This window comes from Grampus griseus (genome assembly GCF_964374135.1).
Source record: "Grampus griseus genome assembly, chromosome: 1".
In the NCBI taxonomy this organism is placed as follows: Eukaryota; Metazoa; Chordata; class Mammalia; order Artiodactyla; family Delphinidae; genus Grampus; species Grampus griseus.
The window spans coordinates 37,659,745-37,684,494 of NC_139017.1; the positions used below are offsets into that span (position 1 = coordinate 37,659,745).

General features: G+C 35.1%; 1 protein-coding gene across 1 annotated transcript in view; it reads left to right on the forward strand.

The window, feature by feature from the left end:
• HMCN1 (hemicentin 1) overlaps positions 1 to 24,750 on the forward strand; it is a gene marked incomplete at its 5' end in the record, with an annotated part of 521,222 nt that overhangs the window by 272,361 nt on the left and 224,111 nt on the right. Inside the window, 11 exons of the mRNA XM_082648266.1 lie at positions 138 to 233; positions 2,769 to 2,963; positions 3,948 to 4,078; positions 4,244 to 4,391; positions 6,375 to 6,501; positions 8,888 to 9,042; positions 18,294 to 18,572; positions 19,088 to 19,369; positions 20,091 to 20,199; positions 21,229 to 21,398; positions 22,575 to 22,729. Of these exons, the coding sequence (XP_082504392.1) occupies positions 138 to 233; positions 2,769 to 2,963; positions 3,948 to 4,078; positions 4,244 to 4,391; positions 6,375 to 6,501; positions 8,888 to 9,042; positions 18,294 to 18,572; positions 19,088 to 19,369; positions 20,091 to 20,199; positions 21,229 to 21,398; positions 22,575 to 22,729 (1,847 nt within the window). The remainder of the gene's footprint in view (positions 1 to 137; positions 234 to 2,768; positions 2,964 to 3,947; positions 4,079 to 4,243; positions 4,392 to 6,374; positions 6,502 to 8,887; positions 9,043 to 18,293; positions 18,573 to 19,087; positions 19,370 to 20,090; positions 20,200 to 21,228; positions 21,399 to 22,574; positions 22,730 to 24,750) is intronic.

The window sequence follows — 24,750 nt, forward strand, 5'->3', positions numbered from 1 at the left end:
TCAGGAGGAAAAGCACTCCTGTCAGAGAGGATACCATTGCCAAGGTAGGAATAGAGAAGCAGGTGTCATACTTAGCCTCAGAAGAGTTCGATATTGCCCAAGGAAAGCCTGTGATAATGCCTTTCTTTTTCTAACAGAACCACCTACGCTGGAAGATCTAGAGCCTCCGTATAACACTCCATTCCAAGAAAGAGTGGCCAGTCAACGCATTGCATTTCCATGTCCTGCAAAAGGTGTGGAATACTCGGACACATGGGCATTGGCATAATGTTGTATTCTTCCAGAATTCTATATTGAACCCCAAACATCATAAAATTCTACTTGTCAGTCCTCGTTATAACATTTGGGCATAATGGAAACTAATCCCTCTTTCAAATAACAACTAGGTTGAATAGGTATTTTTCCCTCCCAGGTGTTTTATTTCCTTCACTGGAAATACCTTCTGTTTTTTCAAACTTGCCTTATCTAGCATGTTTTCCAGGTCGTTCATGCTTTTCCTGTTACTTCTTGTAGTTCATTGTATTTTTGACAAGAATTCTCTTTAAAATGTGACAGATAGGGCTATTCAAACTTTGCAAATTATCTCAGTCAGGGGTATAAATTAGGGCAATCCCCTTGTTTGTTCTAGATACTTCTTTTCTAAAAACCTCTTTCTAGATTTATCCTCTACTGGTAATTCTGGAGCCGGGTTGTAACTTGGCTCTCTGATGCTTGTCCAGACTCCTTCTCTCCCTGAATTTCTGGGTTTTCTATCCCACCATGTTTCCTGGCAGGAGATTGTTATTCTCTCTCCTCTAGAGGATGTGAAAAAGGCACTGTCACTATCACCTTACTCTGGATGCCCAATAGATGGTTAAGAACATCCTTTCTTTCGCATATGCGTTCATCTGCAATGACTCAAATGAGTCTGTAGCAGTTCTGGCAAAGACCAAGCAGTATTCTTTTTGTGACCTCCTGGAGGGCTCCATGCCACTGGTAGCATTAGTGCTCCCACATGTAACTCTTAACTCTCCTGTCCCTGGAGACAGTGGCAGTTGAAGGTCCTTAAGGCTGTCTCTGGTACTGTAGCAAGATTTTGCCTCTCTTAACAGCATTAAAAGAAAGATAACTTTAACAAGATTTTCAGATATCTAAAGAATTGTCAGTAACTATTCCTGGAGCCAGTGGGGAGGGAGGCAAGGCCTGGAGAAGGATCCTTGAGAAAGGTTTACGTTCAGCTGAGTTCTGTGGGTGCTTACTACTGATGGAGCCCTGCCAGTGGCACTATTGCTCAGTACTCTCCGCTGAATCCCTGACTCCCAAGCTGGCTTGGACTTCCCTTTTCCATTTTGAAATACCACCTCTTCCTAGTACTCTATTCTCACCGGGGATAGAATTCTTGAGTTCATTTAAAATAGCTAGATGCCTTTTCATTTTATTTGCCATGAATTTCATCTTGACCATGGTTGTTCTACCATTTAGAAATAAAATAGAACACAGTTTCTTTCTTTTGCTTGTTCATTTACTTTTTCATTTATTAACTTAACAAATATTAATTGAGAAGTTTGAGAACCACATAAAAGAATGAGTAAGATGTAAGGAAATGATTATAACCCCCTTTTTTCCTTGACAACATGAACAACTGCAGTCCATCAGTTTTCTCTTCTCTTCCTCATCAGTCAGCATCTTACTATGAGGATGATGAAATAGGCGAATATTTTTGTTTTGTTTTTTCCCATAAGTATAGTCATTTTATTAGTTCATAGTCAATCACAGTCATTTTTATAATTCCTTAACTCAATTTGAGTTTAACCTAAATGACACATTCTATGTATTCCTGCCATTCTCTTGTACTTAGATATATGACCATTCTTTAATATTTTTATTATGCTTTAATATAAGATTATTAGCCATTTCTTATACAATTATATTAATTTTATTGAATGTGCTTTTTTGATTTTTATAGAGATTAAGTAAAATGTGAAAGTACTTAGAATAGTACCTGGCACAGTTTGCTAAATAAATACATTCTTATTATAGAGTTTACTGTTTGTCTGTTTCAGGTACGTCCTTTTGGCTCCATTATGCATTTTAAGATGGTTTTTATCACTTTCATTCATGAGTTATGTAACTTCCATTCACTCTCTTGGTCATAAATAAATTGAGGAAAGCAGTTCTGCTCACTGCTTTCTCAGCTTTCTTTTCAGTATAAAAAGTCAAGAAATAATCTATTGCCCTCTGTTTAACAGAATGGGATCCCCAGAAGATGTGTGGATAGTAGACGTTCCTCATCTCTGCTCTATCAGGCCTGTTTAAAATGTGACTTATGAAGCATCATTTCTGTACATCATTTATGTACTCTGAGCAATCTTCATGTATATTCCTCTGATAGCATCTTGTTTTTGCTCTTCCTTTATTTTCATCCAAAAACTCTCCCCATTTCTAGTCCATTTAATTAATATAGCTTTTTTCCCCCACTAGCAGCATAAACTCACTCAAGAAAATGTTTTGCTTTGCTTACTGTCATCTGAATGTCTTGATAAAAACAACTTTAATCAAATTCTACACTACAAACCATACATCTTTTAACACTGATCAGGAATTAGAGGCATTAAATACCATAATCTCGTCAAAATCCCATGCCAGGAGCAGTATCTTCAAAGAAGCATAGTACCTAAGGGTACATGTTATAATCATAACAAATTTTATTTCTCCTCAGGATATTTGCTATTTAATAGTGACTTCTAATTTTGTTGTAAAATATCACAAAGCTTTAATTTCTTATTTAGGTACCCCCAAACCAACCATCAAATGGTTGTGGAATGGTAGAGAGCTGACAGCCAGAGATCCTGGTATTTCTATATTAGAAGATGGTACATTGTTGGTTATTGCTTCTGTTACGCCATATGACAATGGGGAGTACATTTGTGTGGCAGTCAATGAAGCAGGAACCACAGAAAGAAAATATAACCTCAAAGTCCATGGTAAATACAGATAGAAATGCTAAAATCGTGTAACTGAATATGTGACATTTTCAGATTCTTTTATATATGTTATTCTTTCAGTCTAGTGTTATTTAATATTTATGTGAATAGACGTGTTATCGACCAGAAAAGTAGTGGTCTAACTGCCTTTATTGATTTATTTTTTATCACTGAAAGTTCAAATGGTAGAAAAAGATACAAAGTCAAAAGTCCCCTGGACCTGAGCTAAGCCATCTGCTTATCCTCCCTATGGGCAGGGAAAGTTGTTAGGTATATATGTGTGTGGATGTATCTTCCCAGAGATATTTTTATGCAAAAATGAAGAAATATGAATATATATTTCATCCTCTTTTTTTTACATACAAAAAGCATTTATAGTAGACCATTATATACATTACTCCACACCTTGCCTATTTCATTAAACACTCTATCCTGGGGATTATTCAATATTCCTAACTCTTATTTATGCCTACCTAGCATCCCACCATACCAAGATTTACTTAACTTTCTTCTAGTAATGATGAGCATTTGGTTTGGTACCATTTGTTTACTATTCTAAGTAATGCTTCAATGAAATCATGTATATACGGCACTTTGCACGTCAAAGGATAGTGCATTTTGAAATTTGATGGATATTGGCTTCCAGAAACACTGGGCAATATTCATTCTCATCAGCAAAGTAGTCTCACATAACTTGAGACTCTAGCAGTTTGCATTTTGAGTGGTATGTGAAATAAATAGGATCTCCCTTAAATTTATCCTTAATTCAAAACTCTAAAATAATAATTAAAGTAAAAATTCAATGAATTACTTATAAATATAGTGGTCAAGACTCTTCATTTCATAATAAAAGCTGTCTTAAGTATGACCAGCCTTTCTAGCTATCAAGTATCTCAGAATTTGCTTTCTAAAGTCCTTTGGAAAGAAACTTTGTATATAATATTTATTTAAAACTAGCTAACTACAACTTCTCACTTTTTGCAGTTCCTCCAGTAATTAAAGATAAAGAACAAGTAACAAATGTGTCCGTGTTGGTCAACCAGCTGACCAGTCTCATTTGTGAAGTTGAAGGTACTCCATCTCCCATCATTATGTGGTATAAAGATGATGTCCAGGTAAATGGAGACATCCAAATATGCATAGGTCCTTGCCTCTCCCTCTGAAGTAAATCATTCAAATGTGACTTTCTTATTAATAATAGTATAAAAATTTTACTTCAAATTTTAATTATGCATTTTTATTAGGATTGGAAATAACACTGACCCTTTTGGCCTTAAAAGGTGACTGAAAGCAGCACTATTCAGATTGTGAGCAATGGGAAGATATTAAAGCTCTTCAAAGCCACTCCAGAGGATGCAGGAAGATATTCCTGCAAAGCAATTAATACTGCAGGCACTTCTCAAAAGTATTTTAACATCGATGTGCTAGGTAAGGAAAACATTCTTTTAAAAAACTGCAATTCAGATGCATTTCTTATATAGGACAGCATTAACTGTATTAAAGAGTAAAGAGGTGAAAAATAAATTGATAGGAGAAATATCATTCATTTTATTCTATTATTATTTTTGTCTTTAATATTGGTTAATCAGAACCATGTGATATAGAAAGTGTATAGGTATTTGTTATTATCATATAGTGATGTCTATGGTACTGTATGGTACAGTATGGTACAGTATGGTACTGTCTTGTACAGAAAATACTAAATTACTGCTCTTGTTAGTTTCTCTAATGATGTGGTCAGGAAATTCTTTGGGAAGTAACTATACAGGATGATGCGCAATAAAACTCATTCATGTTGCCAACATCTCCTAAAGCTGCTAGGTTGTACTTGAACTGAGGAAGGTAGTAAATTCGCCCTCCCCTGCATTCTAATTAATTCCTATAACTAAACAATCTCAGCCCTGATTCTAATTAAGTGGGGAGAATGCTGAGAATGGGTAGCAGCTGTAATAAATTGGGATTTAAAACATTTAAAATGTTTTAATCATAATCATAAAATTTCTATAAGTTTAGTTTGTGAGATTATATTTGCTTATTAAAATTTACTTTGTGATAAAATGACTTCCTTCCTTTTCAATGTTTTGCTCATCGAAAGGGCATATGATTTGTAAGTCTGGAGTGGAAGTGAGGTCTGGGAATGATGCTGCATTAGAATTACCATTCGTAAACTGCTAAAACATAAAAGTTCTCTCTCTCATAAGTCTTCTCAAAGCCTGAGGTACTTTGAATTTCCTCTGCTAAAATTACCATTATTGTATTTAAGTATAGGTTATAAAAACAAAGTGATCTTTTCTATCATTAGTCTCATTGGCATTATTTCTCTTGGCACTCATTTACTCTCATGACTTTGACTGCTGTCTGTGCACTGATGACTCCCACATTTTTATCTCCAACTCAGACTTCTTCCCTGAGCTCTCAGGTGATATTATCTGCTCTCCTCTACAATATCTTGGCTTGAATATCTCAGTGGCATAGAAAACTGAAAGGTCTCAGTAAATGCCTGTTCTGGTCGCCTTCAGTGACCCCCATCATAGTGACTAGCACCTCCATCCATCCACTTGCTTCTGACACAACCTGGTGCTCATTCTTCCTACCTCCCTCTCCCTGACTCTGTAAATCTGTCTACGTCCTGTTAAATCTGCTTCTTAATTCCATGTTAATTATAATTTATAAGCTGAATTAATGTAATAGCCTCCTAACTACTCCCCTTCATCCAGTATTTGCCACTGGAATCCGATCTTCATTCAGAAGCCCGTGTGGTCTTAAAACAAATTTGATCACAGCCCTCCCTTATTGAAACCCTTTTAATGGCTGATCATTGCTCTGAAGATTAAGATCAAGCACCGTAGTGTGATATAAAGGGGGAGGATTCAAAGACCAGGGAAGTTTATGGGAGCTCTTTAATATGCTTTATAATTCCGAGAATAAAAACTAGTACAATCTTTTCACATTATATCTCATTTACAATTTTAGCATAGGAGCCCTTTAAAAGAGACAAGGGTAATATATGTCAAACAGCACTATGATAGAGTTTAAACATTATAAGATTGTCATTGACTATGTCATTCATTATCTAAAACGTATAGCAGTAGTAAATTTCATTATATGAGCTTGACTGCTCATTTATATTCTAAACTCCTTTTGTACATTGATTTAATACTCCTCAAAATGAGTTCTTTACTACTATAATTCTTCCAAGTAATTGTCTTGCTATCAAATCTTTCATGAACGTGTTCCTATGTTTAAATTTGACATTTGGGTCTGCAGATGTGATATGAAAGGGATTATTTTATGGTATTTTACTTTTAACATTAAGATCTTGTTGAAATATTATAGAAATCATTATCTTCTCTCACTCCCCACTCTTTTTGCTAAGTCATAGATTTTCATGATAAAATGTCTTTGTTCAAGTCCCACCCACCATAATAGGTACCAGCTCCCCAAGTGAAGTCTCAGTTGTCCTCAACCAGGATACCACCCTTGAATGCCAGGTCAAAGGCACTCCCTTTCCCATTATTCACTGGTTCAAAGATGGCAAGTGAGTACCTCTTCTGTATTTGTTACAAGGATCCAATTGTTCGGGAATAGATGTGGATTTTCCCCCTCTTAGTTATCTTACCACATAGAATATTATTAAATGAACATGAAGGGAAAACAATATTGTTCAAAAATGGTCTCAAATTTATGAATTTATGAATTGTAGGACTTCATAAATGCTGGGAATTTATTTTAGAGACACAGAGGAACTCACATTTATTATACACTAAATATACACTAAGGGCTAAGAATGAAAAATGCAAGATCCAAGTACAGAGATAATCTTGTCTTTACATGGAATTGTTTGAATTATTAAAAAGGAAAACTTGCTTATGACAGCAAGATGCATGCTTAAGCTAGTTTAATATATGGTCAAAAAGGAACAACCACAAAAGAGCAATTAGATGTTTCTCTTGGCCCTTGTGTATTATTATAATTTCTGAAAGCAGCTGTCTAAGACCTAAATAGCAAAGAGTAAAGGTTTTCAGTGTATAAAATAAAGGATTGTGTAAAAACTTTTTATATGTCAATAAGAAAGGCAAACAACATAGAAAAATGTGTGGAGGGTATAAACAGGCAATTGAGAAGTTATATAGTTAATCAATAAATATATTAAAACATGCTTACCTTCAATAATTTGGAGAAGGTAAGCAAAATAATATGATTTTGTTTTTCATAGGTTAGTTTGGCAAGAAAAAGTAGAGGTTCGAAAAATATCAAGTGTTGGCTTAGAGTATGGGAAATCAGGATATAAGACTCTGATGGGACAATGTAAATTAGTACTCTGAAAGGCAATTTGTTGATATCTATTAAAATTTAAATACTCATATGCTATAATGTAGCAATGACACTTCTGGTGTCTAGGACAGGGAAGCTGGTCATCTGTTCTGCAGGAAGGCTTGACTCCCTGAATACTCCCTGAAACACTGTGAAAGCAGAAAAGTGAAAACTGCTTAAAGCTTGACATTGGGAGAGAGGATAGATGACGTATGGCATTGTCTTATTATGAAACACTGGATAGCAATTCAAAAGAGTAAGATCAGGCTATATGTACCAAAACTATCTCCATAGCTATTGTCAAGTGAAAAGTAGAACAATAATACAATACCATTTATGTGTAACAACTTTAGATTCCTCTAGCAATACATTTATGGGTGAAAAATGTTTAGAAAAGCATGTGGAAGAACACAAACTAAACTGACAATTGTAAGAAGTCTAGAGAAAAGACTCACATTAGGGATAATAAAACAAGGAGACCTTTTCTTATTATAATGTTTTTTTCTTTGTTTCAATTTTTGTGTTACTTGCATAATTAACAATCAGTGAAAGTTTTAAAGTTAATTCAATTTGAGTAGCATTATCAAGTATTCCACTTCTTTAAACAGTTAAAATGCATTAAAATAAGGTACTTTATTCTCTTAGCTTTAGAGAACTTAAAAGAGTCATACCAAGGAACAGTATGGGATGCTACCACAGAAAATTAAATGTGTTTCCATTTAACCTTGTAGTCTGATTGGTGGCTTATTAATATAGCAGTGCATCTATTTATCATGGGGCTAGTTCACTGCAGCTTTTTAAAAACTGGCTATGGGTTTTCCTGAAAGAAGATCAATGGATTTTAAAGGCATGACTCTTAGGATATCATAGACTTTAATTACCATGATGTTTTAAGTATTAAATAAAGCTGCTGCCAAACATAAAGTAAGCATTTTATAATAGTTAGTAAATGACTCCGTATAGTAGAAGTCTTCCTTGACAAATATATATATATGAGCTGCCTTTGGGGTAAATATCTTTCAGTATTTATGATTATGAAAGCATTTATATTTATTACAATATCTACTTTTTAGGAAAATTGGCATGATCATTGTCTTTAGTAAGTAATAACCATTCATTCTATTGTAAATATTTTTCCAGGTGTTATAATATTAGTTTACAAATAATATTGCTTAGCTTGAAGCTCCTGTACACTTAGTTTTTCTTTTCTGAATGATGGTAGAAATTTTGGCTTTGTAAACCAATAAAAAAAAGTGGGGGGATGAATGAAAGAAATAAAGTTTTGTATTAATATTATTCAACAATTTAAGTTTGAAATGAAGTTCAATTTAATAATTTAATATTATTCATTTAATTTAAGTTTAAGTGAAGTTTTGTCTCAGAGTGATAATTATCTACTTTCATTAGTAAAGTGGTTTAATAATTCTGTTCTTCTGAACAGAAGTACTTAATCATATCATTGTATTTTTTTTAGATTCATACTAAAAAACTCAACTTTGATTCTTATTTTTAAAGTCATATGATTTAATGATTTTTGTTGTGATTAATAAAAGAGAAAACATTTAGGATAACAAAAATGGGCCCATGGAATAAAATTTTACTTTTTCTAGGCCTTTATTTTTGGGAGACTCTAATATTGAACTTCTAGACAAAGGACAAATTTTACATTTAAAGAATGCACGAAGAAGTGACAAGGGACGCTACCAGTGTACTGTGTCTAATGCAGCTGGCAAACAAGCCAAGGATATAAAACTGACTATCTATAGTAAGTGTGACGTTCTTATGCTTTTTACTGTTATTATCAGTTCTCATTATACATGAAAATCAGGGTTCGCTCTACTGTTAACTGCTCTTTGATTCAATACAAGTAATTTGGAATGCTACTTACTTTAAAAGAAAAAGCCTATTTTCATGTGTTTTAGGCTAGAACATTGCATCCAATTTTAATGTATTTTATCATTAAGTATGGATTTCTTCAAGGGGTCTAGTGATTTTCATATGACCTCACTTAAGAGGTCAAGTATGCCCTGATTTGTTAGTATAACATAAATCAAATGTCTGTATCCCTAAAGGGGTTTTTAAAAAGCTCTAAAAAGAGTAGAGATGCATGAAATACAATGAAGATGATGGTATGAGAACAACTCAATTATTCTATTTTCATTGCATCTTGGCCTTTATTCAGACCACATGGTAATATTTTAAATGTTTTAGGCTGTGCTGCTATTTTCTCTCAGTTAAGTCCCCATCAGAGGTATGTAGCCCTCATTTCACTAAAATTCTCAATATCCCCTGAGGAAGGTGACTGCCAAAGTCATTTATTTTTTATGCCAGGAGCCATAGGAAGGCACTTGAACATTATGTTGCAGGCACAAAGAATTGCATGATAGAAAGGAATAGGACTCATTAGGCCAGTCATGCTTATTGTGGCTCTACTTCCTGCACTATCTTCTGCTTTGTGTAGCGTTTGACACTCAAGGAAAGTTTAGATACCTCAGGAATGTCACTTCCTTGTAGGATCTTCCCAAACCAAACCAATCACGTCATCACTCTCTATTACGTTGTCCTAGTTTTCTTTATAGCACGGATCACTGTCTGATAGTTTAGTTGCTTACTTATGGGTTTATTTACTTATTTGCTATTTCTCTCAAAGGAAGCTAAACTTCATAAAAGCAGGGCCTTGTTTTGCATGTTCTCCACTTTAATGTCTGATACACAGTAGCTCTCAAGAAATACTTGCTCAGTGAATGAATTGTCTAGTGATATACTGTTCAGTATGGTAGGCACCAGCCACACATGACTGTTGAGCATTGGAAATGTGGCTAGTCCAAATTGAGACAAGCTGTAAGTATAAAATACACACCAGATATCAAAGACTTAATATAGAAATATAATGTAAGATACCTAAGTAATAATTTTACGTTGATTACATCTGAAATGAGGATATTTTAGATATATTGGACTAAGTAAAATGTATTATTTTCCTACTTTTTAATGTGGCTACTAGAAAATTTTAAATTATATATGTGGTCTTAATTATAATTCTGTTGGACGGTGATGGTTTGAGTCATGGATGTAGAAAACAAACTTATGGTTACCAGAGGTTAGGTGGGGAGGTGGCGGGAGGATAAATTGGGAGACCGGGACTGACACATACACGCTACTATGTATAAAATAGATAACTAATGAGACCCCGCTGTATAGCACAGGGAACTCTACTCAGTACTCTGTAATGGCCTATATGGGAAAAGAATCTAAAAAAAAAACAAAACAAAACAGAAAGAGTGGATATATGTATATGTATAACAGATTCACTTTGCTGTACACCTGAAACTAACACAACATTGTAAATCAACTATACCCCAATAAAAATTAAAAAAAACAAAAGGAACTTGGGCTTCTGAGGTAAGAGGACTTGGGTTCAGACCCAGCTTCTGCCACTTACTAACTTTGCAACTTTGGACAAATTGACCCCTCTGAGCTTCGGTCTCATCTATAAAATGGGGATAGTAATAGTACCTACTTAATAATATTATTGTGAGGATCAATTGCTAGATACTTTATATTTCCCAGCTTACAGTAAAAGTTCAATGAATATTATTCATTTATTATTATCTACTTAGTGATTGTATTGTCTTACAACTTGAAATATATGTAGAATCTGGCTTGATTTCTATATAACTTCACTGAATTGTAAATTTCCCTTTTTTAATGTTAGTTGTCTTTATATAAAGTTCAAATAGCTTTCTTGAATCAAAGAAATTTTATTTAATGCAGGCTTTTAAATCATTTCTTTCTACAAATAGAAGCCTGTGGAAGAAATCAGTCGTGAACAGACATGTATTCCAAAAAACAGTAATGTTACTGAAAGATTAGCTGTACAGGCATCCAAGTTAAACAAAAGTGGTATTGCTACCATTGGCGTCCTACCAGAACCAACCTTTTGAACAATAGGTGCAATATTTCCCCTAAGCTGTTGAATAGTTTTCTCTACATTGTTGTATTGTTGCCAAAGAATGTGATGAATACGTTTTGGTGATTCAATAAGACTCCTATTTCCATAGGAGTTGAGTTCTTTCATTTCAGATTTTCTTGTTCATTTGGTATGATGCCCTAAGGCACTGAGAAGAGAGGGCTTTGTAATGACTAAACCTTCTTAGATTGTCTGAGATGAAAGGCACTGTAACACTCTGAAGTTTTAAGTATTCAGTAATTCAGGAAATAATGCCACTTCCTCTCTAGCAAGCTTGTCTGCACCTCTGAGTGGGTAATCTTAAGCTTATTTTGTTTCGCTTGTGAAAATGCTTTTATTCCTAAGAATAAATGAAACAGATGCCATACTTGGGCTAACTGTGAGAAATATTTATATAGATTTCAGGTTGAGAATGTGGTTCATAATGCAGTTTATTCATTCATTTTCTTTATTTACATACTAACATGAGGAAAAAGCAGGTGGGTCCGATGCATCTGAAAGGCAGAAATGCACATTGTGCCTGAATTAGGGAAGAAATGGAGACAAAATATGATGAAAAATAAAAGAGATGGAGGGGAAATGGGGGGTGGGGAATGAATGTGAAAAAAAAGGAAATAAAGAGCTTTTAATAACCTATGGGGAGACTGCAGATTCATAGCCAGTAGTTCTGAAGCAAAGATTTTTAACCTGCAGTCCGTGCATAAGTTTCAGAGGTCTGAGAGTTTCCCCAAATGGTGTAAAAGTCTTTGAGTGTATATACATGGTACATTTTAATGTGCAGTGGGTTCATAACATTTACCTGTAACACCCTTCCTCAAACAGAAGTACAGGTCTCATAAAAGTATACATGAATTAAATTGAAACAGGAAGAAATATTTATCTGGAAGATTTAAACAGTAGATGGTTTATTGTTCTGCTTTCAGCTGGAAATGTTCTTTGAGTAATTTTTCCCTCAATTTCATAAATACAAACTTTTAAAATGAACTCTTTTCAATACAAGTGATATTCCTTTGTAAAGCATTCATGGAGGGTAAGGGGTTGTTTGAACCTATGTTCTTGACTTCATTTTTTTAATTTAATTTAATTTGTTTATTTTTATTAGTTTTTATTGGAGTATGGTTGTTTTACAATGTTGTGTTAGCCTCCACTGCACAACAAAATGAATCAGCCATACATATACAGATATCCCCTCCCTTCTGGACTTCCCTCCCATTTAGGTTACCACAGTGCATTAGGTAGAATTCCCATCTGTTTTTGACTTCATTAATGTATCATCCAACTAATTAGGCTAGCCAGTTTATTTAGACAATTTCAGCTAAAAATTTGATGTATGTTTCCAGATTCCATCAGTAGGCTCAAATCAAAATTAAAATTTAAAGTCTGAGGGCTTCCCTGGTGGCGCAGTGGTTGAGAGTCCGCCTGCCGATGCAGGGGACCACGGGTTCATGCCCCGGTCCGGGAAGATCCCACATGCCGCAGAGCAGCTAGGCCCGTGAGCTATGGCCGCTGAGCCTGCGCGTCTGGAGCCTGTGCTCTGCAACGGGAGAGGCCACAACAGTGAGAGGCCCACGTACTGCAAAAAAAAAAAAAAAAAAATTTAAAGTCTGAGTAAAATGTTCGTTCTAAAGATTTCAAAATGGTGGCTTGAATTGAAATTAATTAATTATCTATAGCAGGACTTGACAAACATTTTTTATAAAGGGCAAGTTGGTAAATATTTTAGGCTTTGCAGACTGTGAGGCAAAATCAAGGACATTATGTAGGTACTTAATAACAAAATAGAAAGAAATGTCTACCAATTGTTTATTCATGATATTCTATTTTTCTGGTAATTTTAAAAATTGTAAAATTTGTTGTAATACAAGTCTACTAATGAGAATGGGTTTCTTTTGGAGTGATAACATTTTACTTAATTAGAGTTCAAAGTTAATGATTCCTGTCACCAAAATTAAATGCAGATGTTCATCTGTTAATACTGGTATGTAATGAGATTTTATGTATTTCATTTTTGAAAATGTCTTTTCATTCAGATACTGTAGATACTGTCAAATACTAATATCATTTCACAAACATAAGATTTTAATTGATCATATTTATTACTTGAAAGGCATTTGCAGAATTCTGTTATATTCTCTTGATATTTGACTTTTGGCCTGCCATTCTACTCCCAATTAATCAATTCCAATTGAAGGTTAGTTGGAAGGCCCTCGTTTTCAGAGGTAAAAGAACTTAAAATGTGGAAATTTCATTTGCATTTGCATCAAAGTTTGACAAACATTGTTGAAACGGAAAGTTGAGCTCAAAATATATTCACTGCAAATTTGTAGGGGAATCGAGATCTGAGTTTTGTTTGACAGCATGGAAAATGTGTAGAGGAGCTTGACATTACTTGTGATTCAAACAACAGAATGAGTACTAACAGTATATATTTTGCATTCAAGTGCTGGTTTTATCTGGTAAGTTTAGGTTGAACTTATTAAGAAACATTGTCAAGTTTATGGCAAAACTAAATTCCAAAATCATTCAGTACTCAATAATAGTGTTTGAGGACAATTCTCATTCAGAAAAAATTCAGTCTCAGTCCTAAGCTCCAAAAATTAAAATGTAACTTTACCACAATTAAGACATTAAGCTGCTATAAGGTAGAACAAGTCATTATATTCACCTTCTACTTCTGACAAAAATTCATGGAACTGATGATATTTAAGTCCATAAGAGCAAGTAAAATACCCCATGGACAGTTCTCTTTCGATAACACATGAATATTTTACACAAGTGCTGATGAATAGTACAAGGAATAACGATAGACTTTTAGAATTTTACATTTTAATAAATTTAAAATGTAAAATTTGTAAATTTCTCTAAACCTTTTTCTGCCCCACACGTATTTTTATCACCATCAGTTGTAGCACATCTTAGCAGATTCCACTTCAGGTTGTAATAAATTAGTGCTTTTTCAACTTCTTTGAAAATATTTTTGTCTGTAGTTGTTCCATGCAGACTATTCTTAGAGACTAATTCTTCAGTTTCTTCACCGTGGCATTGACTCCTCAAATAAAAGACAGCTAAGCAGTATCAGTAACATGTCGATTTGTCAAGAGCCAAGAATACTGTTCAGAAAAGTTGCCTTTAAAAAAAAAAAAGACTATTGATATTGTCAGTTTTCTCAACTCTTCAAGCAGTTTTTCTTATGGAAAGGCTGATCATCTTAAACAAATTGATTAGTTTAGGCATAATTGTTTGCTAATGCAATCATTCTTGATTTAATTAAATCACTGTTGGTAAATGGCTCTCCTTCCTTGGCTAACAAATGAGCCACTCAGAAACTTAGATGGTAGCCTCATTTTGACTTTTTGTGAAGAAATTCTGCCTAATGAGACATTCCATTTTATATTAATTTATCGGTTGTTTTTCTTTGAATGGGATATATTGTGATGAGTGCTTAGGCTAATAGAGTTAGTGTACACTGTATTTTTTCAAAACAGCTATAGTGTTATTAAAAAATAAACTCAGTGCTTTGCCATTGAACCTAATAACAAAATAATCCACACTGTGCTTTAAAAATGGCACGTTTTAAAGCTTACTTCTCTTTCTTTTGTGTGTTTTGACATGGGGAGTGTGCACTGGTAATAAAAGTAAAGTAAAATATCACGGTATGGTGATATTTATGGCACTTGAAATGCTGTTGGCTTATAATTGTGTCACTGAAATTTATGGTGAGCTGAGCAACAGTGAGAAGCAATGAGAACACCACATTTGGTATTTATTGCAACAGTTTAACTCTACCATTGTAGAAGTGAAAGTAGCCATAGACAGTACATAAACAAATGAGCATGACCATATTCCAATAAAACTTAATAGGTGCTGAAGTTTGAATTTCATATAATTTTTACATGTCACAAAATATTATCATTATTTTGATTTTTTCCAGTCATTTAAAAATGCAAAAACTGTGCTTAGTTCAGCATCTTGATGCCTGGCCTGTGGGCCATAATTGGCTGCCCTGATTTATATAGTAAACCACCTTATAGAAAAATTATTCCACCATCAAATTTACCTCACAATACAGGCATACCTCTGAGGTATTGCAGGTTCTGTTCCAGACCACCACAATAAAGCAAATATTGCAATAAAGCGAGTCACACAAATTTTTTTTGGTTTCCCAGTGCAAATAAAAGTTATGTTTACACTATACTATAGTCTATTAAATGTACAAAAGCATTATGTCTAAAAAAAGTACACACCTTAATTTAAAAATACTTTATCGCTAAAAGATACTAACCATCATCTGAGCCTTTAGCAAGTCATAGTAGTAACATTAAAATCTCTGATCAGATATACAGATTGCCAACAAACACATGAAAGAATGCTCAACATCATTAATCATTAGAGAAATGCAGATCAAAACTACAGTGAGATATCATCTCACACCAGTCAGAATGGCCATCATCAAAAAAATCTACAAACAGTGAATGCTGGAGAGGGTGTGGAGAAAAGAGAACCCTCTTGCACTGTTGGTGGGAATGTAAATTGATACAGCCACTATGGAGAACAGTATGGAGGTTCCTTAAAATACTAAAAATAGAACTACCATACGACCCAGCAATCTCACTACTGGGCATATACCCTGAGAAAACCATAATTCAAAAAGAGTCATGTACCACAGTGTTCATTGCAGCTCTATTTACAATAGCCAGAACATGGAAGCAACCTAAGTGCCCATCAACAGATGAATGGATACATAGGATGTGGCACATATATACAATGGAATATTACTCAGCCATAAAAAGAAACAAAATTGAGTTATTTGCAGTGAGGTGGATGGACCTAGAGTCTGTCATACAGAGTGAAGTAAGTCAGAAAGAGAAAAACAAATACTGTATGCTAACACATATATATGGAATCTGAAAAAAAAAAAAAGGTGATGAAGAACCTAGGGGCAAGATGGGAATAAAGACACAGACCTCCCAGAGAATGGACTTGAGGACACGGGCAGGGGAAAGGGTAAGCTGAGACAAAGTGAGAGAGTGGCATGGACATATATACACTATCAAATGTAAAATAGATAGCTAGTGGGAAGCAGCTGCATAGCACAGGGAGATCAGCTCGGTGCTTTGTGACCACCTAGAGGGGTGGGATAGGGAGGGTGGGAGGGAGGGAGACATAAGAGGGAAGAGATATGGGGATATATGTATATGTATAGCTGGTTTCCTTTATTATAAAGCAGAAACTAACACACTATTGTACAGCAATTATACTCCAATAAAGATGTTAAAAAAAGATATATTTTTATTAAAGAATCCATCATGATCACTAAAAAAAATAAAATAAAATCTCTGATCATAGATCTCCACAACAAATATAATAATAATGAAAAAGTTTGAAATATTGATAGAAATACCAAAATGTGACAAAGACAGGAGGTGAGCCAATGCTGTTGGAAAATAGTGCCAATAGACTTGCTCAGTGCAGACCTGCCACAGACCTTCAGTTTGTGAAAAATACAGTGTCGGCAAAGCACAGTAAAAGGAAGTATGCCTGTATAGTAGATCTTGCCTTCATTTATGTGTGAGGAAAAAAAATATGTATATCAATGTTTGTCACTGTGAACTAGTTCTAAGAACAATTATCAGAAAACATTAAGGAATTCCACTCAGATCTAGATACTGTTTTCTAATATTCTTTTCCACTAAAAAGAACCAGAGCTTCTAGAAGAAATAGTTAATTCTAAGGCTGGGGCAGAGAGTATAAAGATGAGCCTGGAGCATGTAGTAGGGCCAGAAAATAAGAAAATACTAAAATAATATGATGTGAGTATGTCAAAGGGACATAGGGCCGGTTGGAATAGCTCCCAAAGGCCATAACTGGAACAATTTGAACAATAAAATAAATAATGTAGTATTGGATTATACCCAAAGTATAAAATGAATCTCCATGAGTGCATATTGATATAAAGAAATAAATTGGGGAAGAGAGACTAATCTCTCATACAGAAGAATTCCAGATGATAAATTATGTAGGTATTCCCCTCTCAAGGAAGTAGAATAGCTCTCCCCCTCATATATATGGGCTGGGAAGAGTGATTCTTTTCAAAAGGGCAAAAGAGAGTAACTTTACAGTGGAGGAACCTAGCAAAATCTACCTCAACCAGGTGGTCAAGGTCAACATCATCAGTGATAAGCTGTGTTGATAGTGTGTACCCTTGATATGACTGATGAGAATGGTACTCCGTGATCGTGCTTCCAAAACCCATAACCCTAGTCCAAACATAAGAAAAACATTCTCTTCTAAAATAAAAGTTTATTTTAAAAAATTAAAGCACTCAAATTCAGGCACATGCCATTTAATTTATTTTAAGTTATTGCAGTGATAGCACAATCCTGGAATGATCGTGTTCAGAGTATGTAGCAGAGCTTGAGTCAGTGGTGTTGTTTTTCCAGCAGCAGAGTCCTCATGTGGTGTGAGAGGCCAGACATGTGGTTACTGAATTATGAAAGATACACATGTAGCCAATTAGATGAGTATAATTGAGTGAATGAACTCTCTGTGGCGGTTCCAAAAAAAAAAAAAAAGAAGAAGCAAAAGTTAAAGACTCCACAGCTATTACCAGTAGCTGGATCTGAAAGCACTTAGGCCTTTTGTATTTCCTGGGGAAAGGGCATGCAGTTGTACCTCATCTGACATTTTTGCTCCCTTGGCCTCATTTCAAACTTACTGTATTTACTTTAAGTGGGATTTATTTTGTTTTGCTTTGTTTGTTAAACACGACTTTCTTAGTTACTGTAATATGATCTATTGGGCTTAAATGAACCCCTGAAATGAAAACTGACTTTCTGCTTTTACTGAAATCTGAAACCCAAAAGGACAGTGATGAAGATTGTTTTGACAAAACAGGCAACTAATTATCAATAGGTAAATCACAGACTTCCTAATTGTCTTTAATTCATATTTACTTTAATGCATTATTTAAATATCTATAGCGTTTGAGACTTTGATGCAGATGCTAAAACTTAGAAGACTTGTTTCTGTTCTGAAATCCTTTGTAGTTCCACCTAGTATTAAAGGAGGGAATGTCACCACAGAAATATCAGCACTGATCAACAGCATAATTAAACTGGAATGTGAAACACGGGGACTTCCAATGCCTGCTATTACTTGGTATAAAGACGGCCAACCAATCATATCCAGCTCACAAGCACTTTATATTGATAAAGGACAATTTCTTCATATCCCTCGAGCACAGGTCTCTGATTCAGCAACATATAAGTGTCAAGTAACCAATGTTGCTGGGACTGCTGAAAAATCTTTCCATGTGGATGTCTATGGTAAGGAAAAAAATATATGTTTTAATTATGTACTTTTCTGCCTATGCTTTCTAATATGGCAACGTGCAATTTGTTCACTAATAAATCCCTGTTGGGTTGGGTTGTCTTCGATATGCATACATTGGAATTAGAAGAATTTGTCTCATGATTTGGAAAAATATTTTAAAAAGCTAAGGTTAGCAAGAAGTGGCCCATTCATTCAGTCAACCATCTGCCTATGGCACTAGGGAATCTAGACCATTTGATTTTTACGGAGAAGGTAAAGTAGTTCTTAGCACTAAGCTCATTCTCTCCAATTTGTCCTTTTTAAGCCAGACACAGTATAGCGTATCCGACAGTATTTAGACTAATTGCAGATAAGCTGAACCAAGAAATTCTTTCCTCAGTAGCTTAGGGGGAGATGGACATATAGGTAGTTTCTGTAGTCAAACTACGTGAGTTAAAAATGAAAAGAATCCCCTTTATTTCATGAGGATTTTAAAGAATTGCCTAAAATATTACTCTTTTCTACGTAGTTCCTCCAATGATTGAAGGTGACTTGGCTGCGCCTCTCAATAAGCAAGTGGTTATTGCTCATTCGTTGACACTGGAATGTAAAGCTGCTGGCAACCCTCCTCCAGTTCTCACCTGGTTGAAAGACGGTGTACCTGTGAAAGCGAGTAACAACATCCGCATAGAAGCTGGTGGGAAGAAACTGGAAATCATGGGTGCCCTAGAAGTCGATAGGGGACAGTATATATGTGTGGCTACCAGTGTGGCAGGAGAAAAGGAAATCAAATACGAAGTTGACGTCCTAGGTAAATGAGGATGCTGCCACCTGTATTCTCATATTCATAGCAAAACCTGACTAGTTTATTAAATGCTTTTGTGTTCATGGAATAATAAAACAATCTTAGAGAAGGTTTAGTGATCTGTTCAACTCTGGACTACACATTACTGAGTGGTGAATTGATCACCAGAGTCCCAAGATCTAAAAACCCACATAAATCTTCCACTTGCCCTGATAGGTACACTTTGTAAGTAGGTAGATGCCTTTTTACATTTGTGACAATATCTGATTGTAGTGAGTGACAGCATGGTCTCTTGTCATGAGCACTGTGTTAAACAATAGGAAACTTAGTCTGTGGCACTTGGAAAGTCATCTTGTAACCTTACATCTCTATTTCTTTATAAATTGAAGGCTTTCAATGCAGGCCCAATTTTTGAGGTTCCCTTATCTTATTCTTATGAAAATAAGCAACATAAAATATGAATCAACTTTATGTTTTGATGGCATCATCAGCCCCATAGTGCTAGATTAACTGAGAAAAATTCACAGTGTTTCGAAAGTATATTTATTGATTGTGGCAAATGTGTATTGTAAAAGGTATTTTACAATACATTTCTGAAGTCTCCTTCATGTACCAAATGACTATGATACTTACCAGCCTTCTAAGTGCAACTTAGTATTGCTTAAAGTGATGCTATATTTTTTCTTGTAAACATTTCTTTGTATGTTACATCCTTGCTGTTTTCTAGTGCCACCAGCTATAGAAGGAGGAGACGAAATGTCTTACTTCATTGTGATGGTTAATAACTTACTGGAGCTAGATTGTCAAGTGACAGGCTCTCCTCCACCAACTATCATGTAAGGGTTTTGGTATGTCTTCTAAATATCTCCCACTTCTTTATTTGAGTGTTTTAGAGCTATCTTGAAAGAGGTTCTGTGTCATTCAAAAGTGATTTATAAAATTATACTAATTATATCCCTCTTTTAAAAGACGTACTCTATATTCAAGGCAACTTTTATCCGATACTCACAGGGCCCATAAATCTCAATTAGAAGACTTCGTTATATGCTCTTAAAAATTACATTTTCAGTTCATAGAGACAGACTATTAAGCAGTATCTGTCAGATCTTCCTGAAGCACTGAAATGTTAAATGAACAACGGAATTTAAAACAGTATGCCAGACATATTAAGGAATAGTGGAAGTTAACATGAATATATGATTACCAATACTTTTTTCTCATTCCTTCATTCACGAAGTATTTCTTCAATACTTATCTTTCATTTCCAAAGTGCTATGGGATATGCAAAGGAACAGATACTCAGCTAACTTTTGGGCTAAAATATGTTCACCCATGATTATAAAACTAAATGGAAAGTGATAATTCATAATAAATTAAAAATTATAATGCTATATGATTTTAGGATTTTATTTTACAGATGTTTTAAGATTATGTGTGTTTTGTTGGTTAATATTATTTAAACATTTGAAGTGAGTGATATGTAGGGGCATTTGCCTCTTTCTGTAGCCCAGCATTAATAGAAGAATGAAGAACTGTACACATAGTTCTTGGGTTCCAATAATATGCCAGCTTCTTTGTTAAACTAGGTTTCCTTTTTCTTTTCCCTATTTACAGTTTATTTTATTAGAGTGAGCAGATGGGAAATTAGGCAAGTACATAATTGAGAATACATATATATAAATGTATCATATATACATATATACACATATACATACATATATATAAGTATATAAGTCGAATATATGAATAAATGTAGTTCCTCCGAGATAGATAGATTGCTTTAGAAACATAGTTATTTAAGATATAGTTAGGAACATAGTTATTTAAAATATGTCTCCAGACTTCTTTTTGCCTTATTTCTGTAGGTGGCTGAAGGATGGCCAGCTAATTGATGAAAGGGATGGATTCAAGATCTTACTAAATGGACACAAACTGGTTATTGCCCAGGCTCAAGTGTCAGACACAGGCCTTTATCGGTGTGTAGCAACAAACACTGCTGGGGACCACAAGAAGGAATTTGAAGTGACTGTTCATGGTATGCTGAAGAAGGAGCATTTCACTGAAAATTCATTTATGCATTGTTTCAGTATCTAATTCAGAACTTAGCTCAGTAATCTGGATAAATCTTGAGTTGTGGAAAGTAGTGCTAATTTGAGTGAGAATTTGGATCAAATTTGAATTAGATATTGGAAAATTTTAAGGCACTTTACTAACACAGAAGATTTAACCAAGAGGTATCATGTGAATGAACTGAGACCAAATTTAAATGGTAAGAGGTATATTCTGCATAGAATGTGAGGGTCTGAGGAATGAGATCAAAGAAGATAGAAGAGGCAGGCAGCAAATTTCAAATAAAGGGGTGATACGAGTGTTCAAAGATTCAGCCAAAACAGGAGGGAGTGTGAATAAAGTCATTTCCAGAAATGGAGGCTGAGGGTGTTATGCAGGATCCAGGGCACATAAGTGCACTCAAGGAACTGGCACAATAGGGTTAGAACCATTAGTCTAATGACAGAAGCAACCCTCTGCCAGGGTATTAGGTATCTCACTTGCCAGCAGACCTTGGGAAGGGAGGGACTGGAATGAGAAACTGGAGAGTGTTTGGAAGCCACAAGTAGAGGTTTCTATGAACATCAACTTCATTATTCCCAGGCGGACTGGTTTTTTTCCTGCATTTTGATGGAATACAGCTAATGCTGTTTCTCAGTCTCAATTCCAATTCTTGAGGGAGGGAATCTGGCAGGCCCAGCTTAAATCAAGTTACTATCCTGGATTTAATCAGCCTTACTGGGGACAGAGTCATGTGGTATAAATATGGGTACTGGAAACCCACCCCAATTTAATGAGGCAGTTCTAGAGAAAGGGCAGGTCATAGTAGATTGGGAAAACACACCAAGAGGTTGTAAACCAAACATACATGTGGATTGCAGTTGGCTGTAAATACACTTCACTTATTCTCTGGAGAATTAGAGACCCATAGTTAAGAAATAAGTAATCTCTAAAATTGCTAAAAGTTATAAGTGAAATGCATGGAATGAAATTATTCTGTTTGTTAAAATAGGCCTCTGCCCTTTTCTAAATTTTGAAGTTTCAGGTTCTTGGATACAGACTTTTAAGTGTTTGATCCCACTGATTATAGTTTTCGCTCCCTCCCTCACTTCCTTTTTTCTTCCTTCTTTCCTTTCTTCTCCTCTCTTTTTGTTAAATCTAGTTCCTCCAACAATCAAATCCTCAGGGCTTTCTGAGAGAGCTGTAGTAAGGTATAAGCCCATCACCTTGCAGTGCATAGCCAATGGCATTCCAAAGCCGTCCATTACATGGTTAAAAGATGGCCAACCTGTCAACACTGCCCAAGGAAACCTCAAAGTAAGTATGAATATTATTTTGTCCAAGATGAGAAAGCTATATATGGAGCTATCATATTCTCCTTTCTTAATTATAGATTTTCCTGTTGGATAGATTTTGCAGGAAACGTACTAAAACAATATATGTTTTCCTTAGGATTTTTCAGAATTTAACTTAATATTTTGATTTGAAAAATGGAATTAATTAAAGACTAATAACAATGATGTTAATTTTAACATAGTGGTTGGTATTTTTATTATTTCAATTTATGCCTGTTTTAATTATTTAAAAACTAGTATCTTATGGATGAATAGTTCATCAGTACTAAGTAAGTCAGAGTATCCTCAGTATATTCACCATTGACCAGGATTAAGGTAGAATTATATCTATTGGTACATAAACCTAAGTGAAATGGTTTCTTGAAAAACATAGTTTAGTTTATAAACATCATGATGGCAGAGACTCAGTCTCTATGAATAAGTTCACTTGTGTATCTTTCATATTGAGTATAGTCCTGGGCATATAACTATATCTCAGTACATATTTGTTGAATTAATAGATAGGTAGATTGCAAACCTGAGTAATCTACATGATACAATTAAAATAATTAATAGATTTTGCTACTAAGATCAAGTTAATTGACTAACGTGGGTTTGAGCTTTGCTTGAGGTAGGTTTCAGTAACAAGGGATGTGCCAAGTTCTTCTCCCAGCAGAAATGATGGATATCTGTTCATTTATCATTCCTATTGCAAATTCAATGGAACTAATCTCACATATTTGCGCTAACAAAAGATTTAATATGTAGCCTTCTAACACAGAGCAGGTAAACAACTGTTTACCTGGAAGACAGATATTTATCATACAATCGTACAAAAGTATAATTGCAAACTGTGATGAGTAATTTTAGGAGACAGTATAGAGAGGTATAAGAACAGATAATGAGGAAAGCCTTTGAGCGTGTGTTGGTTTGCAACCCCTGGAGCTTCCCGGGTGTCATCTGAAATCGGCCCCCTATTCAGAGAGAGCAGAGAGAGATCTAAGAAAGAGGCACAGCACTCCAGATTGGTAGGGGGCAGGTTTAATAAGCAAGGGAACTTACTTACCAGGCTTGTCTTGGATGACTGCAAGATGAGTAGATCTCCTCACGTGCCCACCAAATCTTAAAAGTTTATATAGAGATCTTAACTGGGTTCAGTCATATATCCTGTCCAGATGGTCTCAACATCACACTACTATCTCAAGGCTGCGTCCTTGGGCAGTTTCTAGCACTGGGAAAGAAGATGGAATGCACATTCCAAAAATGGGGAGAGGATGAGGAGCCTCCAAATGCCTGAGTCCAGCTCACGGGTCATCCCTGCGGTCACATCCTCTCAGTGACCTCCTCCAGCAGGGTGAGGGAGGGTAATTTATGGAGAAAGTCTTTAAGCGGAGATCTGAAGAACATATGGAGTTAAGTGGGCAAATTAATAGAAGAGAGGTGAGTAGAATCTTTCAGAGAAGATGTGCATGGGCAAACAACCTAAAGTAAAGGGGAGCATGACACCTCTTGAGAACGTGAAAGCAAGCCATTGGGGAACCAAGAGCAAGGGAGAAATGGTATTAGAGGAGACCAGAGGACAGGTAGGAGGCATTTAAGTAATGTTAATGATTTTATTTTCACTTTGCGAATTTCACAGTGTGAAATTTTTGAACAGTTTTAAGAGAAGAGTGACATGATCAGGCTTATATTTTCAGTAGTTACCTAGGCCCGTTTGGAGAATGAATTGTAGGAGTCAAGAGTAGATATGTGGAAATCAATTACTTATTTGCATTTGTCTAAGAGAGAAAAGATAGAAATTTGGACTCACATGCTGGCCATAGAGATGAGGATACATGGATATATTTGAGAGTTATTTATTGGTTAAATCATTAGGGCTTGATTATAGATTGTTGATGAAAGGTGAGGGAGTGGAGAATATCAAGAAAAATTAGTAGGAAGCTAATCTACACAAGTACATAAATAGTGATGCCATCCAGTGAGAAAGGAGACTTTGGAGGAAGA